The following is a 19607-nucleotide window of genomic DNA, read 5'->3' as shown; positions in this document are numbered from 1 at the left end:
GCAGACAGAGCAGATGCACTTGCAGACCTGGAGCTCAATAACTTTCACTGCAAAAAACATGAAAAGCATTACATTTTCCTACAGCAAGAAAGCTCTGAGGCTTCATGTGAATTTACAGTACACATCAACATGGCAGAGATTATCAAACCTTATCTATGTTTACTATTTGATGAGATCTAGATGGCAGAAGAATTTAAAGAGTTGACTTCACTACTTAATGAAATTTAGGAACACAGATTAGATCTTCCCCAAATAATAACGTAACCAGAGAACACAGGCTTTAAAAATTCAACAGATGCACCCTTTTTAAAAGAAAATCCCTTAAAATATACACATCCCAGGTATTCTTGTTCATTAGAAAAAATATTACCTCCTTGAATGTGACATTATAAATACAAATTTATTTAAGCTTCTTTTGTTAAGTAAGTAGAAAAGGCTGCTTTTAAGGATTACTAAACAAAAAAATGGAAAGTGAAGCGATCCATCTTTTTTGACAACAATCTCCTCTTTGAGTCATCTTCTTTGAAAGACAAGGTAGTTCCTTGTAAATAAGGTTTTTAATACATTACAAATATGTAATAGATTCTTATCTGTCCTCTTCCTAACTACTTAATGCACTGTTGCATAGCAACAATTTTTTTTCTGTCTCTTCTTGGTAGGAAGTCTAAGAGTCTGAAATCTGCACTGCACTGGTTGAGCCTGAGAATTTCTCTGGTACCACGGGTGCAAATATCCATTGTAGAAATCTGTAGCTGTTAGTGTTTTCTTAAGCATTACGGATCGGACACCAATCCAGCCATCCTGGGGAGGAAAGGACAATAGTGATCAGGCAGTGGTGGCAAAACAGGAAAACTAAGTACATTTTAGTTCATAAAATTTTCATCATGGAAACAAATCTTCACTAAGTGCCTAACTGCAAAGAGCAGCATAGAAAATAACATACATGATTCCTTGATTCTAAAAGTTTATTACCAAAGAGAGATGGCAAATACACAGACCTGTACAAACCTACTTCCACAGAGGAGGGAGGAGAATAAAAAGCTGCTGATTTGCACAGTGCTTCAGTTTCCAGTCTGTCTGTCTCTCACTGGGACTGTTCATGAAAACAACAAATCTAAAAGGCAGCAGATCCAGTACTATTTCCATTTTAGAAAAGGAAATGATGCCCCAGTAGGCGCGAGAATTTTTTCCCCAAGTTAAGACAACCCAAATCCACATTGGAATCAGCCCACTTCTTTTATGAGGGCAAACTGCAGACAGGAAATACACAGAGACCCAGACAAGGAGGGCACACCCAACACTGATCCAGGAGAGGCTGAGGAAGATGAAGGGGCACCCTGCGTCTCCAGGCTCTGAGGTTTTTAAACCCCCTCCTGTGTGTGTGTCATCTTGCATGAGCACCACGTTGACAATACTCAGGAAACGGAAGGCGTGCAGAACACTGCTCAGGAACACACCACTGACTTAGAAAACCAAGTCATTTTAAATTGTTCAGCAGATTTAAATCTACCATTGAACAGAAAAAGCAAGTAGCGTATATGATGTGCAGTGATTCAGCCAGATACTTTGCTATGACATTTTTTTAACTAAGCATAAAATTGGATTACTAAGAATAAAAAAGCATGCTAGACGTTCCGTTTAATATTTTAACAAAATTAAACCAGCCCAGTGTGTCGACATAAGCCTGGTAATCCCGGCATTTAGGAGGCTAAGATAAGAGGATCATTACAAGTTTGAGGCCAACCTGGGCTACACAAAAGAGTTTGAGGCCAGCCTAAATCACATAGTGAAAATCTGTCTCAAAAAAATTTAACTAATTGTATTTGTCCAATCTGATGGGCAGCCAGGTCAGTAAAGCTCTAATTCAAAAGATATAAACTATAAACTCAGCAAAACAAACATGGCTAATTCGAAACTAAAGGAAGACGTACCTTACAGCAGACGAGCAGTGTCTGGGACTGTCTATGGTACAGGACGGATCCTGGGATGGCGGCTTGTCCTGGGAACTTTGGGTCTGATGGGTGGGGGCAGGGGATATGAGAGAGAGAAAATTAGTAGAGAGAAAGTATGCAGCTTCATGCTACTTTTTAAAAATATGAAAACATCTTGGGAGGCGGTCCTCACACTGGAAAGGTCACATTTGCTGATGTCATTCAAATCCATGAGGGAGCCATGGCACTCTGTGCACATCACAGGCCCAAACAAACATGTTCCACACACACAAAGCTTCCAGCCCCTCTTCCCTCAGCCTCCCAGGGCTCAGCTAAAATGCTCAATCTGCACATTCTGTGCTGCTGGATAAGGGAAAAAGCCAGCCACCATGTTATGATTTAAGCATGCTAGGACCTAAGCTGCCCTCCACGCCCACCCAAACAAGCCTGGCTTCCTGGACCCCTGGGCTCAGCAGCGCCAACTGCGGCTCATCTTTCTTCCTCACCCTGTGAGGTGCACCCACAGGCCTCAGAAGGAGCCAGGGCACAGAAAGCTATACTCTGGGCTGCACTTTCCCTACCGGACAGTCTCACTGTGGTATTTACTAGGATAAAATTAACCAGTCACACCGCAGTCCCAGAAAAGCTTAATGCAGGAAGTCGCAGCTTAAATAAGACAGGAATTCTGCTCTACCTGAGAGTCTCCAACCTGCCCTGACTCCCCCACCCCCAGGGCCTGCCAGCTAGCAGGACTGCCTTCTGCAGGGAACTCGGCTGGGCACTGAGGCTACCCTAGCAAACACAGGAAAGGAGATAAGGTAGGACAAGCAATTCTGCAGCACCTGGAGATACCCAAAAATTTACAGTGTAAAAATGCTTATTTTTAGTAAATGTAACCTGTGGTAAAAACAGACATATTTTCAAGTAAATTGTAGTGAAAAGATCATCTGTGTCAGCTATTCAAAAGTTAGTACCGGCAAGGACTGAACTGTTAACTTCTATGAAGTCCAGGAGCTTCACAGTACTCCCCATCCAGAGCGTCTGCAGCGGAACCTGCAAATGAAATGACAAGAAGGGCTGCAGAGGCCGGCATGTCCTTCCCAGCCTCCTCAGCCCTGCTGTGGAGTGCCCGTCTGACGTTTCCCCGCTTACAGGAGGACTGGGTCTGCACCAGTAAATTTTAAGGAACAGAACATAAACAGGACTTTCTACATCAGCCTTAATAGGATTTACAAGATCGTAAGCACTATTTTAAAATCAATGTTTCTGTCTTTATTACTGTTTCCACTAAAACATTTATGCTCACTATGAAAGATGCAAACATTACAGCATAAATGCTAACAAAACAGAGAAAGTGGTATTATTCTCAGCATCAGAGGTAACCACTTTAATGGTCTGAGGGACATTTCCTTGTATTTTTTTCTTTAAGTATTATTACAAAAATCTAGAACCTGTTGTTTGTTTTGGTTTCTGTCTTTTTTGAGGCAGTGTTTCACTGTATGGTTCAGCCTGGCTTTGATCTCATTTTATAGCCCAGGCTGGCCTCAAACTTGTGGTGATCCTCCTGCGTCAGCCTCCCAAATGCTGGGCTTAGAGTCGAATGTATTTTTCTATAAGGGACTTTTGTTACTTAACCACAGCCATGGACAGTCTCTGATTGCTACTTATTTCACCTTACCTGTGTCACCTTGTACCTACAGCAGTGTCTCATTTTACAACCGCATTGTCACTTGGATACAACCAATTCTTTAATAATTGGATACTTCAGTAATTTCCAATTTCTTAGTATTATAAAATTGTAAAACATGGCAATAAATTGCCTTATAGATATATCTTTGAACATTTATATATTCCTGAAGAATTAATTTTTTTTCCAGTGCTAGAGATCTAAAACAGGGCTTTGTGTGTGGTCAGCAAATGCTCTACCACTGACTACATCCCCTGCCCCGGGAGTTTCTAATTTTGTTCCTTTAAGTAGAATGCCTGGGTTAGAGAGGATCACAGCTTACTATTCTAGTGCTTTGACAAGGTAATCTGTTGCTCTCTGATTAATGGGGCTGTCATGTATTTTATTACACTTTCAATATATTTATCTGCTTATTTATGCCTGTATTTTTAAGAGGTGCAAAGGGGGTTTATTAGGCAGAATTTAAGAAGTCATCAGGCCTGTATTTTTAAAAACTGGCTTGTTCAGCTCTTACCATTTTATGAAAACCTTTTCTGGGGAAGAAACTGCTCAAAAGAACAGAACAACTAGGATGGGGGAAAGGAGCAAAGAAGGGAAAATACACACAAGATAGATAATTATACAACTAATCTCTGTTAGCTCATCAAAAAGAATAGTGGTGCTTTCATGTTTGATCTTTTTTTCACGCTTAGTTCTTGTAATCTGAGCACTACTTTGAAGATAACATGAAAAATACGCCATTGTCAGTCTTCTATTTTTGTTTTGAAATTCTGACCATTTTTTTGTTTTAAAACAAAAAAAAAAAAAAGAAAAAAGGAAACCTTTTTCATATTTAGGAAATTAGCCTTCTAACTTATATGAATACTTTTCCCTTTGAGTCTTAGGGACAGTCATTACTTTCCACTCATGAGCCTTTTATTTTTATGGAGTTACAGTTACCAGTCTTTTCTCTCACGACCAAAATAGTTCATGTCATGCTTTAAAAGGTCTTGCTACACTTTAAGATTATTAAGTATTATAAAATTATTCAACTACGCTTTCTTCCAGTCATGTGGTTTCATAAGTTAACCTTTGATCCATCTAGATTTTGATTTTTTTTTATTGTGGTAAAATACACACAACATGAATCGTGCCCTATTAACAAATTGTAGACATATGGTATTGTTAACTACACTGTTGTACAGCAGTTCCTGGGGTTTTAAGAGGCAGTATTGGCTAGCCAGTTGTCCTGTGTTGTGTACTGGACAGCCTAGCTCACCCTGGGCCCTAGTGTGAAACAGCATCTTTATCACTTAACCCAAGATCCTAGAACTCGACTCAACTAGGTTCATAATGATGAACATAAGCTGAGTGTGCTGGTGCATGCCTGCAAAGCCAGCACTCTGGGAGGCTGAGGCAGAAAAACTGAAGTTTGAATTCTTCCTAGATAACTAGGGACACCCTGTCTCAAAAAAGAAAGCAGGGGGTAGGGAGATTTGCTCAGTGCAAAGCCCCTGGGTTCAGTGCTGGAGAGAAGGGGGTTAACTTGTACCAGGATATAAGTTCTCACAATCTTTCAACTTTTTGCACTGAGTAATTTCTTCCTGGATGGTAATTCAGTCCTCTATTTCACAGATCAAGAAAGGGAGGATCAGGAAAATGCAGTAGTTTCCCCAGGGCAGCACCAGGATGGGACGATGTATTCTGAGCCCCATCAGAGGTGAGAAGGTAGAAGCTGAGAGAAGGTAAGGGTCCTGCTCTTGGTTAGGAAAGGCCTGCTCTAGGACTTGAACCCCAACTTGGGGCTCTAAGATGAGCGCTCAGTGTTTCAAAGGCTGGGCAAGGGGAGTTGCACGAGGCTCGCATCACTGTGTACTAAGTCAGAGACAGCGGGAGGTTTCCAGTGAGGCTCAGATGCACCTCAAGAATTGGTCTGCTTAGCATCTACAGGGACATCTCAAACCTAACTCGGCCAACACAGAACTACTGACTCCCCAGCCCCCCACACTCAACTGTTCCTCCCTGGACCTTCTTATCACCCAAATGTCAAAGGGCTATGAATGACTCTAACTTCTTGCTAGGATCTTGCTAAACTGCTAAACTGTCCAGGCTGGGTTTAAACTTCTGATCCTCCTGCCTCAGCCTCCAAGGGACTGGGATTACAGGTATGTACCACCACACTGGACTAATTTTTTTCAACTGTAAAATGTGACAATAATAACTATAACATGATTTATAATCTTCACTGATAAGCTTGGCATGCTATGGACATCTAATGGTAGTTCTCTATTTTACCCAACACTAGTAATGTTAGAGGATGTCCATGAAAAGCCACACACTTGGTGAGCCCAGCCCAGGTTTCAAATAATGTAAGTGGCTATCCAAATAAAAGGGAAAAAAACCCAATATATCTGTGAAGGAATTGAGAATTCAATGCAGACTGGGGGGGGGGGCAGGTACTGGGGATCAAACTCATGACCTCACACTTGCCAAGCTGGCACTTATTTGGCTTAACACAGATATTTTAACAAACTTTGAAATCACAATTTCTCTTTGTATACCACATGTGGAAATCAATGACTTAAGAATCTGACTACAGCCTGGTGTGGTGGTATACACCTACAATCCCAGGATTTGGAAGGCTGGGGCAGGAGGATCATTATGAGTTCAAGGTCAGCCTGGGCCATGTAGTGAAAATCAAAAAAAAAAAAAAAAAAAAAAAAAAGAATCTGATTATAAAAATTTCAGGTTTCCTATATTTAGTTTATGAGATGTATTTCTAAATAAAGATGTTCAGAGAGCAAATTACACACAAAAAACTCCATTCAGTAAAAGTGCAACCTGACTTCTCAACTTACTATATTTCCAATGGCACGATAAAGTCTGAGTATCTGCTCTGAAGTTTGTTCTTCCCAGTTTATACAGCTGGTATCAGCAGAAATCTTAGGCGCTAAAGACAAAGCCAAGAGTGAGAGTGAGTATCAGGTTCAGGAGCCACAAACTAACACATACTGATGCTGAATAATAAGCACAGGAGATACTATGACGGTCTCTCAACATTTTATACATTTACCATTTTCCACAAAAAGAAGTTAAAAACAAATAAACCAAACAGATACTAAAAGAAAACAAAATGAACCACACTATAACCTGACAGCAGAAAATGTCCTTCTAACTATGACTCAAGGTCCAGGTCAGGCAGCATGCAAGACAGACAAACTATAAAATCAAAGGACAAACTGCAAGAATTTGCAGTGTATCACAGATGACTAATTTCTGGATTATATAAAGTGCTCCTAGAAACTGGAAGGACCAAAACCCTGATAGAAAAAATCTGATTCTGAGCTGATTCTGCCCAGAAAAAAAGAAATACAAAAAATCCTGAAACATAGGGAAAGATCTCAACTTCAGTCACAAGAATAACGCACAGTAAAACTACCCTGAGACACCATCTCTCACCTGTTAGACTCAGAAGGGTCATACATATAGAGTTAGTCTTAACGGTAGTATTTGAAATAGCAAAAAATTGGAAACAGCTCACATGCACAGCCTTAGAGGATCTGTTCAATAAATTATGATATAACCATAACTGAGAACGAGCCGCCATAAAAAAGGAGGAGGAAAACCCCTTCTTACGGACAGGAAGTGGTCTCCAAGATACACTATGACATGAAAAGGATGGAGTGGGGGGAGAGCGTGTGTTTTATGCTACTTTTCTATAAAAGAAAAAAAAAGAAGGAAAAAAACTACATACATTATGTTGGCAAAAGCAAATACTAGAAGATTAAAGTCAGAAATTAATAAAAAACAATGCTTTGGAAAGGAGAAATGCTAGATCGGACAAATCCAAAATACAAGTGGCATGTCTCTGAGTGCGCCTTTTTTGCATGGCTTAATTTTTGAGCTAGGTACCTGTTTTACACAGTTCAAAAAAATCAAAGTGAATCACAAAGAGGTAAAGCAACTCTTAAAATTGGAAACAAATTGAAATAAATAAGCCTAACAAGATCTCAAACTACGTAACAAAACTATCTGGAAAAACATTCTCACCAGCAGATTTTCATACTAATTTGATTGTATACCCTTTGTAGGGTGCATTTTAAGGAAAATGAAAAAAATTATAAAGAAATCCTAAATCTCTTTAACTTTACTCTTAATAATAATATGGAATTATACCAAATGGGGATATTTGCACAGTGCCAAAGCATTCCCCAACCAGTGGCCTGCTCACTGTAAAAGGAAATACCTTCCCACTACAAATACCTGGTGGTCAGATCGGGCTCCCCTAGCTATGGTGTCACCTGAAACAACTTACTGAAGTGACCTTTTTAAGACTGTGTGGCAAAAGCAAGACTTTTCAGTTTATCCTTTTAAATAGTTTTAATGTTTGAATCAGGTGTGTATTTTACATATTCAAGAAATAAAATTAAATTGTAAAGAAAAATAAAAGGCAATCCCCAAACTACAACAGATATTTCTGAACCACATTAGTATCTATAAAATATTCTTACCAAAACATTCAGCCTGAATCTAATTAAACCTTTAAAATTTATATCTATAGGAAATAAAAGGGACAGGAAACAATGTCAACTACCATAAAAGGAACAAATTAGCCAAGTGGCCTGGTCTCCTCCAAATGTCATAAACGAGGAAAGATAATAATTACTTTAGAGACAAAATGAGATATAACAACTAATGACTAGAACCTAACACTGCTTTAATTAAAAACACTTTTTTGACAATGTTAGAGATATCAAACCCAGGACCCTGCACATGCTAGCTATATCAGTGATCTACTGCTAAACTACAGTGTCAGCACTTTTCTATTTTTAAAATTGTTTCAAAGAAAATTGTATCTATTGGGAGCTAATGAGGATTATAGCTGGGAGAAACACAAATTCCAAGTCTTCAGAATGCATTCCTTGTGTCCTACCTTTTAAAAAAAAAAAAGCCAGCTATCAAACATACTTGAAGACATTGAGGAAAAACCACTATGGACAGGGAATTATCCCACTATCTGGAAACTGTTTCTTTTCTTAGTAAAACACATCTTAAAGGACTCAGAGATACAAGGTTCTCAAATTTGCAAATGATTATGCAAAACTTATATATATATATATATATATATATATATACACACACACTAAATACGTACACAGAAAACACAATCACAGCTGGGCATGGTGGCACAATTCTGTAATGCCAGTGCCTGAGGCAGGAGGATCGTTGTGAGTTCAAGGCCAACCTGGGCTACACAGTGAGTTTAAAGCCAGCCTGAATTACATAGCAAGACTCTGTCTCAAAAACTCAAACAGAAAAAGAAAATATGATCAAATACAATAATTGCTGAGCCTGAGGTAAACTCAGGTCTGTTAGACTAGCCTTTTATTTTATCTCTGTTTCATACTTTTCAAAATAAAACCCTGAAAAAAAACGCTAACTCCTTGCTGAGGCTCCCTACTGCAAGGGAGGGAACCTTCCTAACTGTTCCCAGGAAAGAGCATGGAAATGAGCACATGATCTGCCCCAAACTACGAAGCTCAGGGAAGAGGCCTCTGTCATCCAGACACCTTTGTGTGAAGGGCCCTCTGCATTGGAGCTCAGTCACAGCCTGTACTCACCATACGTCACCCCCTCGGTGGGCTGTTGCCTTCCACTGTTGAGACTTTCGGGCAAATGTTTTAAAACTGAAATAAGCTACAAAGAGGGAGAAAGCATAGTCAGATAGACAGCACAAAGCAGACACATGGCCATTTGCAAAGTGACCCCTAGCTTGCAACCCCCTTCTGCACAGGTCACTCATTTTCTCCCCAGTGGTACTGCACATATGCATTAGTAAACAATTAGTAAACATTGCCTGGTTGTGCGAGCCATCAGCACCAGGACAGCCTGCACTCAGTGACCCAGGCACCCCAGGGAATGGGGGAAGGCACTGGAGCCTCACTGAACAGTGTACTCTGGAGTCACACGGCTCTGGGCTTGGAACCCAGTTCCACCAGCTAAGACCTGTCTTAGCGTGGAAATTATTTAACTTGTCTGTGGCCCTCAGTGTCTTGATCGCTGAAACAATCAACAACTTCCTCCAGTGTGTGCAGGGAAAGTGAAATGGTCCTGGCACATGAGCCAAGGCAGCCACTGTGAGAGATCACTTCCAAGAGAGGGCCCTGAACAGGAAGTACTGTCTATATCCTGGGGAAAGAAAGTTTCCACTGTATAAAATTAACTAGCTCAAAGCTGAACTACAAATTCATTCCTGAAGCGTTTACCAGAGCCTCCCGTTTGCAGATCCAAGGAGCTACACAAAGACACAGACAGAGGTATCACCCGTAGGCACATTTGTCTGGAGAATTCCAGGGTACACAGATACAAACAGCTGGCACCTCATGCTGAAGGGGCTGAAGAGCTAAGGGCCACTTTGGGAGGGGCCATGAGGCCAGTGTGACGGGAGACCAGGTGCCGATGAGAGTGAGGAGAGGGGATCTGGGTAGGAGGCCGCCCAGGCCACACTATGAAATGAGGAGACAGTGGACGATTGCTGGTTTCACTCTGCAAATCCTCAAAGGATTTCCACAAGATCACAAGAACTGGGCTCATTTTTAGGAAGCCAAGGACAAGAAACCACATGTTCTTTTTTTTAAGAAGTTTGAAGATTATGGGTCATCAACGTAGCCTTTTCATAAGAACCACTTGGCACAACACGAAACACACGGAAAGCAGAGGAACACCAAGAGTATGTACCATGCTGGCGCCCAGCCTTGACAACATGGCTTCTAGTTCCTTGGCGGTGGTCCTGGGTGGCACAGGGATTGTTTCCTGCTTAAGAATTGGGCCTACATCAAACCTGGCAAAAAGTCAAAAGCAGGTTAATAACATGATTACTATTTTACTAATTTTTTTATCATTATTTGTTTTGAGACAGGGTTCACTATGCAGTTTAGGCTAGCCTAGAACTCACTGGATAGCCCAGCTTGTGCTCGAACTTATGGTGATCCTCTTGCGTCAGCCTCCCAAGTGCTGCAATTATAGGCATGCACTATTGCACCCACATGATTACTATTTTATAAGATCAGCATGTCTATTTACACGCACTGAGATAGTGTATTGCAGGCTACTTATCGGTTGTGCAGAAGATCCAAATATGTCCATACTTAGACTTTGCACCTTAGGCTTTAAAGCAAGAAAGAATACAGCATGTATCAGGAATTTAATTGCAATTACAAGTAAGTCTACCATTAGTAAACAAATAGTATGAAAAATTCCTATCAGTACACAGAAAGCATAGATAAGGAATTTATTTTCTAATTAAAAAATTAACAGCTATTTCTCTCCTTCTTCTCCTTCAATGGACAAGAGTTGTGCATGGATGATAACCACTGGAGACTATAAGCAGACACAAGTGTATTTGCATGTCCATCAATCTTACAGCGAGCTTTGTAAAGGTTGACCATAAGCCTTCATTAGAAATATACCTCGCTTAAAAAGTTTAACCTTGTGGTTTTCATTTGTATTTTATGCCAGTGAATTTGTGTTTTTAGAGACAGTCTAAGTTGCCCAGGCTGGTCTGGAACTCGTGACATCAACCGATCTTCCTGCCTCCTGAGTAGCTGGGACTATGTGCACACAGCACACCTGGGAAATCAGCCAGTTTTGTTTTTCTTGGTTTTTGTTGTTGTTGTTGTGCTGAGGAGCAAACCCAGGGCCTTGTGATAGAAGCCAAGAGCTAGCCCACTGAGCCACATCCTCAGCCTGAATCAGCCAGTTCTGACAGATTTTAGAAGTACCAAAATTTTGCTACTGTTGTTTCATCTACTCTCTCTCTTTTTCTTTTTGCAGTGTTAGGAACTGAATCCAGAGGCTCACACATGCCAGGCAAGTTCTCTATCACTAAGGCCTCTTTTACTTTTATTTTGAGGCAGAATTTTACTAAACTGCCCAGTCTGGGTTCCAATTTGTGACTGTCCTGCCTCAGTCGCCTAGATAGTGGAATTATAGGCATGTGCCACTGTATTTGAACTGCTCCCACCTTTTTCCAAAGTAAATTTCATGTTGTTCATGTGAACTCATAAATTATTCTTTTCTCTGGGGACATCAACAGGCAGAAATTTAGTGTTAACTCTGCAGTGGCTTGTATTCAGATGTTCCCCTCAAAGCCTCATGTGATCACAGGTGTGAGTTTGGGGAGGTAGCTGGATCTAGAGTATGTGATGCTGGGATTAAACTGTGATGCTAGCATTCAGGGTACCCCACTCCGGGGTGCCCCACTCTTGGATGACACCACCCAAAACACAAATCTACTGGATGGAATATAAAGGGACAGAAAGAAGCTACTTGGCTGCTTCACGCTTTGTTGTCTCCTCCCTGCTCTGCCGTGGCCGGTTTATTCTCTGTGCTGTTCCTGTGCCATGTGCCACCCTGCCTTGGAGCCAGCTGACTATGAACTGAAACCTTCACAAACTGTGAATCAAATAAACTTTTCCTCCTTTAACTTTGGGTGTTGGGTATTTTATCTCAACAACAAAAAAAGTAACTAAGCCAAACTCCTCAAATTATTTTAAATAATTTTTTCTAAAATGTAGAGAAAAAAATTAGCAATGTTTAGGACAATTATATTACACATTATACACAATAGCATATGATTCCTTTAGGCTCCAAAATGTTTTTTAAACTTACAACCAAGGTGCTGGGGATGTAGCTCAGTGGTACAAGTGCCTGCCTGGAAAGCACAAGGTCCTTAATTTGATTCCCGATACCAAAAAAAAAAAAAAACTCCACAAAAAACAAAAAACTGGGGCTAGGGATTTAGCTCAGCGGCATAAGCGCCTGCCTTGCAAGCAGGCAGTCGTGAGTTCGATCCCTGGTATCGATAAAAAGGAAAAAGACAAAAAAAAAAACACCACCAAAAAACAAAAATCAAAAAAAACCACAATTATAAACCAAAGTTAGTAGAACTGAGATTCAAAATATAAACATATAGAAATCTGTCGTTTACATAATGTCCTTTACAGAAATTCAGTTGTTGATAATATATTTCAACTGACAAATTAGGAAGTCCAGAAAAACGTTAAACAGATATCTCATATATACCAAGAGACATAAGGCTTACATTAGAAACCAAGAACAAAGTTGTATCAAAGCAAAGGAAGCTGGCATGAAGGCACATGCCTACAGTCCCAGTACTCCAGAGGGCTGAGGCCGGAAGACTGCAAGTTTGAGCCTAGCTGGGCAATTCAGCAAGACCCTGCCTCAAAAAAAGGAATTTATTTTTACAAAGGGGTATGAATGTTGCTTGGTCTAAGGACCCTGGATTCAATCCCCAGTGCCATGAGATAAATAAATAGGTGCAAAGGAACTGCTCCACAGTGACAAAGATTATTGAGCACTGTCCCTTCCCTCATTTCCCCAAACATACCCCAAACAGACTGTTACCAGTATTTTTTAAAAAATCTCAAGAAAAAGGGCTGGGGGTATAGCCTAGTGTCACAAGTGTGAGGTAGTGAGTTCGATCCCTGGAACCAAAAAAAAAAAATTCTCAAGAAAGAAAATACACTCTACCTTTTTGGTCTGATTTGCATGATGGTTACGCCGGTAACGGGATCTCCGTGGAGCACGGTGTGGATGATGGGAGCCGGGCCCCGCCACCTTGGGAGGCAGCTCGGATGGACGTTCAATACGCCGCTGGGTCGTAAAACACAGAAACCTGTACATCAGCATGGGCTTTGCCATGCAGTTCCTGCTACCTACACTAATGCACTACTTTGCATTAGACTTTCCCAGAAATTTCATCAAGCCGACAGCTCCATCTAGTACTATATCACCTGAAAGAAAAGGTCAGAGGTAAACGTATTCTTACCATAAGAAACTCAGGATGCCCGATTAAAAACAGAGCAAGGGCAACTATTGGTGTTCCAAAGATGCTTTGGCAACTTATGCCTGGTGTTAAGATACAATTCTAAAATGCATTTATTACTATTTTGAAAACTATTCAAATTTTCATATGCACCTCACAGACAAAGCAAATTATATTTATGCAGTAGTTCAGTCACATAATCTCCATCACTTCAATTCTTGCTCCTGGGGAGTTCATATGCAAAGGGCAGGGCAGGAGCAATAAAAAACAAACTGCCAGGCGGGGGAAGTCTGTCAGATGGTGCTGAGGCCTGTGGAGAAAAATAAAGCAGAGAAGGGGACAGAAGTGACGGAGAGCGATTATAATTTCAATCGCAGTCTAAGTGGCTTTTACCAACAAGAAACTGAGCAAAAACCCGAAGGAGGTAGAGAATAAACACCACAGACAGTCAGCAATTGCTTAACCCAGGGGACACACGTGGCAGGAGGATTTGGTTGCGTGATGATCAGAGCATGCAGTTACACGAACTCAGATGGCCACGACATCCCACAGAATCTAATGGCACCAATGCCAGATATGCAGCCTGTTATTAACTAAAGTATCATTATGTGGCACACAATGGCTATTGGAAAAAAGTTTTCCAGGCATCAGGAAAATCAATACAAAGCTCTGGAGGAAGACAAATGCTCAACCAATTCAAGGCACAAGGAAACCAGTGTGGCTGGAGTGGTGTGAACCAAGGCAGCCGTCATTTACTGAGGCAAAGTTTTGGGAAGTTTTGGACACTTGAATGTAAGGTGCCTGTTGGACATCAAACCCGAGCTACAGGTAGCTGGGCGTGGTGGCACATGCCTGCAATTCCAACACGCAGGAGGCTGAGGCAGGAGAACTGTTCCAAGTTTGAGACCGGCCTGGGCTACAGAGTGAGCTCAAGGCCAGCCTGAACTGCACAGTGAGACCTTGTCTCAAAAAGACAAAAACAAAACAAAACACTGGGCTATGGAGGTGTGGGAACTAGGCTGAGCTGAAGGGAGTTGTCAGCACACAGATACAGAATTTAAATGTGGGTAGGTAAAAGCCCATTGAGAATGATATTTATTTTAAAAGACTAAAGGAAACATACTTGAGTTCAAATTGTGGCATTTTAGACACTGGGTCCATTTATAAAGAACAAGGTCTTTATACTCTTTCCTTACAAGTACAACTTACTAGGGAAATTTAAGAATAAGAGCCTCACTCAAAAGTCGGCCAAAGGAAGCCACCACTCCTACGTCATATTCTCCAGGGCCCACATTCGGCCACTCAAACACTGGAAGCTGGGACTGCACAGCATACTGCTTCACTGGCAGGCCTCTGGGTGACGGCGACGGCACTGTGACCACCTCCAGTTTTTCAATCAACTTTTCCTCTCTGTTTTCCCTAAGTGAGAAAGATTGGAAGGAAAACATGTCAGTGTTAAGACATTTTTATAGGTTAAACTCATGAAGTATCTAGGGCTAAATGACGAAAACCAGTGCAGCTTTTACTTTTTAATACACCCGTCCCCCAGTAACACTGAGGCTTGAACCCAGGACCTCCTAAATGCTAAAAAAGCACCCTACCAGTGAACTAAACCCTTAGTGCCTTTTTATTTTGTGACTAAATCTCACTAAATTTTTCACCAACTAACCCTCCTTCATTAGCCTCTTAAATCACTGGGTTTTCATTTAGTTTTAAGTTTCAAGTGCTAAATATGCCCACTGGCTACCATTTGGACAGTACTGTTTCAGAGATATCCTATGCATACAAAAACATAAACAGCAGTTATTTTATACATGTGGGATGTTGTAACGATGCTTTGGCATGTTTTGGTTATTATTCTTAATAATGGTATATATGTTACGACAGGAACCTTTAAAAAATGTGGTAAGTATCCAAATGCTTATACATGCCCCGAACAGTTCTCGAAGAATAAGAAACTGAAATCAATGACTGTTTCTAGACAGAATTGGGAAATGGAAGCCAGAGATGGAAGAAAACAACTCTAAACTCCTTGTGCTTTGAATCACTGAAGTTTTGTAACACAGGTAACACCTACTTTTTTGTTTTCTGCAGTGATGGTGATTGGACCCAGGGCCTGCATCAGGCCAGGCAAGCTCTGTAACACTGAGCAAACCTCTGACCCCTAAACACTTTTTAAAAAACAAAGGTACATAGGCATCTTTCTGTGGTAGCAGTTTTAGCACACCTCGTTCACTTCACCTGCTGCACAGTATTTTGGTGGCGGGGGGGCTGTACATTCACTCACTCATTCCTTCATTCATTGTGCTAGAGATCAAACCCAGGGCAGTCTCACACTCTGACACTGAGCTACAGCCTCATGTGCAGGGCTGCATGTTTATTTAGTAAATGGGTATTGCACGTACACGCTGAAGACTTAGGAGAAAAGGACTGTGCATCAGGGCATTAAAAGAAAGGTATGGTTAATTGTGCTGCCAAGTGACTCATCAGAAGAAATGTACATTTAAAGTAGCAAGGTGCAAAGAGAGTGCACAGGCCCCTTGTTGTGAAAGGTGTTCCAGGTCGGAAAAGCTGAGTCCAGCGTAGACCAGGAGGTGCAGGCACAGATGTGCAGGGGACCCGCACATCCGGGAAGCACACGAGCAAGGCCTGGGATCCACACACCGGAAGGCTGGAGAAGCAGGAAGCGTTGGAAAAGAGGGAGCTTGGAAATCGGAGCTGGTTTTAGTCCCAGCTGATGACCTTGGGCAGCGAGGTGACCTGTGAACCCCGGGCTCCACACCTGCAAGCCAGTCGGGGCAAGGGGGTGGGACTGACCGGGCAGGCGTGGGCGCAGACCCGGCGCCCCAGGGCCAATTGGAAGGTGTGCGCTGAGACACCTAGCCCGGCTCACGCCGCCTGTCCGCAACCCGATGGCCCAGGCTCGGCCGCGCCTGCAGCCCGGGGCCCAGCCCGGCCCGGGTACCTGGCGGCGTGGAGCGCGCGCAGAGCCTCCCGGGCGAACTGGTCTGTGCCGAAGAAGAGCACCCGCCAGGGCGGCTTGTCGCGACCTCGGGCGTCCTTTCTGTCCTCCCAGTCAAGACAGCCGCCGAGCCGGGTCACGACCCACCGCTGAGGGATCGCTGTCCCGCCCGCGGCGCCGCGGCCCATCCCAGGTCTCCACCAGTAGCGCCACAGAACCTTCATCGCCTTGGCCAGAGGCCGCTGCACACACGCACTGCGCAAGCGCGTATGGGCGGGGCCGAGGAAGGACATGGGGGCGGGGCCTGAGAGTCGCGGAGTGGGCGGGGCCTGTCCGCTTGCCAGCGGGGCCATCCTGGGTTGGCTCTAACTAAAGTAGTTCAATGCCAGTGTCGTTTATTTGCACTATGGTAGCCAAAACAGCAAAGCAACTCTTTTAGGAACAGATCATATGGGTCTTTGCAGTATCTTAGCCATTATGATGACTAATATTTATTGAGTTCTTCCTGTGTACCACGACTTGATTGTGTAGTTTATATTTCTTGCTTCTGCTAACCTCACGTTACCTGGCTGAGGTAGGGACCACAACCATCTCACCAAAGAGAACCTGAGCTTGGAAGCTAAGGACTGGCGGCTTCGGAGGTCCACACCGCTAGTAAACGGCGGAGCAGGGTTCCGCTCTTCTTCCTGCAGCTGCAGCACCTGCAATCTAACCACCCGGCCTCCCTACAAACCTAGGTGTTGCACCTGAAGATACTGAAGCTCGGTCACTTTCGTTGTCTCCTTTATTAACTGAACGCTCCATTCTGGACCCTACACACGGAGAGGTCCCGTGGTGGAGATTCCCAGGGAAAATGGGCAGGGGAAGTTGTTCCCAGAAAGTCTTTGATAACCGTTAGTGCCCCCTTGAGTATGGTCCTGTGTCCACCGAGCCTGCGGCTGCAATGTGGTTCCTTTCTAATCTTGTTTTCATTAATGATACCGTCACGGTGTACAACCTTGAGACCAGGACCAGCGCCTTGTTTCTGTGGCTCTGCACATCCTGTCCAATCCCGAGACTGCCCTCATGCCCTCCTCCTCTCTCCATGGGGTCCATTGTTCAATGTCAAGCTGAGATGTTCTCTCCAAAGCTTGAGCTCTTGCTTCCACGGATTTGAGGTCTTTCTCCAGGTTCCTCCTTCATTACTATGCAGGGACATCCATTTATCATGGGTGGCGTTACTGAGAAAAACTGTCTAATGTGTGCATAATTGGCAAAGTCATGTGTGTTGAACCGAAAAGAAGCCAAAAGGAAGGAATTTCAGGGATTCTGCTTATCTGGTGGCAATGAAAGTGAGAGGGGACCCCAAGCTCTCTACTCCCTTCACCAAGTTCAGTACCAGGATCCTGTCTTACAGTGTGATCTTCGACCCTAATTCATCTGGGTTTTCATCTTAGAAAAACTCTGCTGCCTAAAGTATGATGCTTTGTATTTATTTGTGTTCGTGCCATTTCTCCTCTAGTGGATGTGAAGCTCCTTGACTTGGGAAGCCTGGCTTACCCACCCTTATTTTTTAACAGCCTGTGCTCATCCAGGTTGCCCTGTCCCCCAGCGCTGCCTTGAACCCCTCACAGGTCTAATACTGACTTGTTTTCTTCCCTTCACAGAGCCACCGCCTACTACTGCCAGCAAATTTCTTTGAGAGAGAGAGAGAGAGAGAGAGAGAGAGAGAGAGGTGAGAGGCAGTGACACAAGCCTGTAAATCCAGCTAGTTGGAAAGCTGAGGCAGGAGGATCACAAGTTTAAGGCCAGCATAAGCAATTTGGCAAGACTGTCTCAAAAAAAAAAAAAAAAAGACCTGGAGACCTTACTCTGTGGTAAGAGGCAAGCATGACACCCTGGTTCAATTTCCAGTACTTCAAAAAGAAAAAAGCTTCCAGAACTTTCTCTCCTCTGATGAAGAGTGTGTGTGTATGTGTGTGCTGAACCAGGGAAACAACCTCAGGTCAAAGTCTGAATGAAGAGACAAGGGCAGGGCCACTCACCGAAACAGGAACTGCTTGGCTTTGCTGGCTTTGGGACTGGAATGGTGAAACAAAGGGAGGTAGGCTTGGGAGAAAGTAGAGATGCGGGGGCATCCTCCAAACCTCGAGTGGAAAGGGCAGGAATCACCCGCTCTGGCTCTGTGGGGGAGCAGCTCTGATTCAGATAGGCTTGGCTTCCACAGCGCCCAGGGAGAAAGGAAATGGTCAGGAGATGGTTAGAGCCATGGTTGTTAAGGTGGCCCAGGCCCGGGTCCACTGCACTCCTGCGGTACTCTGGCCGGCAATGCCACCTGACATGTGACATGGGAAGTGTCTGCCGCATACTGGCCTGGCCCAAGGCCAGAGCCAGGGTGCCAGCTCTGCTCGCAGCCCCAGAAGCCTCAGTGCACCTTCGTGCAGAACTGTTCGCTGCCTGTGGTTGCATCAGATGTCCACGAGGGGGCGCTCCGCAACAGCCCTTCCTGTCATTGGAGGTGGCGACAGTTTCCTGGCTTCTGAACCTGACGTCTCCTCTGCTCCTTTCTGTAAATCAGGACTACAAGATCTCACACACACACGCACGCGCGCGCGCGCGCGCGCACACACACACACACACACACACACACAGAAGATGCATAAATAGACTCTGCCTCAGGAAGCTGGGATTTCTTTCCATCCCAGGGTAGAACTTGTAGAGGCGTCATGGACCCATAGGACAGAGTGACCTTGAAGAGAGAGACTAGAAAGGCCATCTTCTAAGAGGCTCCTGGAGTCCACAAAAGAAAAGCCAGGTGTTAAACCAGCCCTAAGAAGTCTTTCTGTGTAAGATTTTTATACCAAAATATTAAAAGTTGCATTCCTACTTGATAAATATAAGAGAACTGAATAAAATTACGTTTGCTTACTCATTTTGATCATGACAAACACTTGAACAAGTTAAATTTGGGGACTTAAATATGGTCTAAAAGAAAACTATTAGTGTATCTGCATAGGGACTCATTTTCAGAATATATAAAGAACTGTCACAAATCAATTTAAAACAGGGCAGATAATTCAATGGGAAGTGAGTTGGACATTCCTCAGACGAAGATACCCAAAGGCCAGTGGCATATGAGGTACCAGGGAAAAGCAATTTAGGAGATGAAAGCATCTGCCCATCAGAGAGCCAAAACCAAGAAGGCAATGACCCTGATCTGTC

General features: G+C 43.2%; 1 protein-coding gene across 1 annotated transcript; it reads right to left on the bottom strand.

Moving 5' to 3' along the window:
* Positions 1–381: 381 nt before the first annotated feature.
* Mtfmt (mitochondrial methionyl-tRNA formyltransferase) lies at positions 382–16676 on the bottom strand. The gene is given in 10 exon segments (XM_003462049.5): positions 382–632; positions 634–801; positions 1932–2014; positions 2906–2984; positions 6456–6547; positions 9219–9294; positions 10336–10438; positions 13150–13272; positions 14654–14863; positions 16410–16676. Coding segments are annotated over 10 exon segments (1182 nt in total). The 5' UTR covers positions 16631–16676; the 3' UTR covers positions 382–605.
* Between the last annotated feature and the right edge of the window lie 2931 nt (positions 16677–19607).

Source organism: Cavia porcellus, unplaced genomic scaffold, assembly GCF_034190915.1.
Source record: "Cavia porcellus strain 051 isolate PalLab524CR breed Dunkin Hartley unplaced genomic scaffold, mCavPor4.1 scaffold_8, whole genome shotgun sequence".
Classification (NCBI taxonomy): domain Eukaryota; kingdom Metazoa; phylum Chordata; class Mammalia; order Rodentia; family Caviidae; genus Cavia; species Cavia porcellus.
Note: the sequence above shows the minus strand (reverse complement) of the source record. Positions and strands in the feature narration are given on the sequence as shown.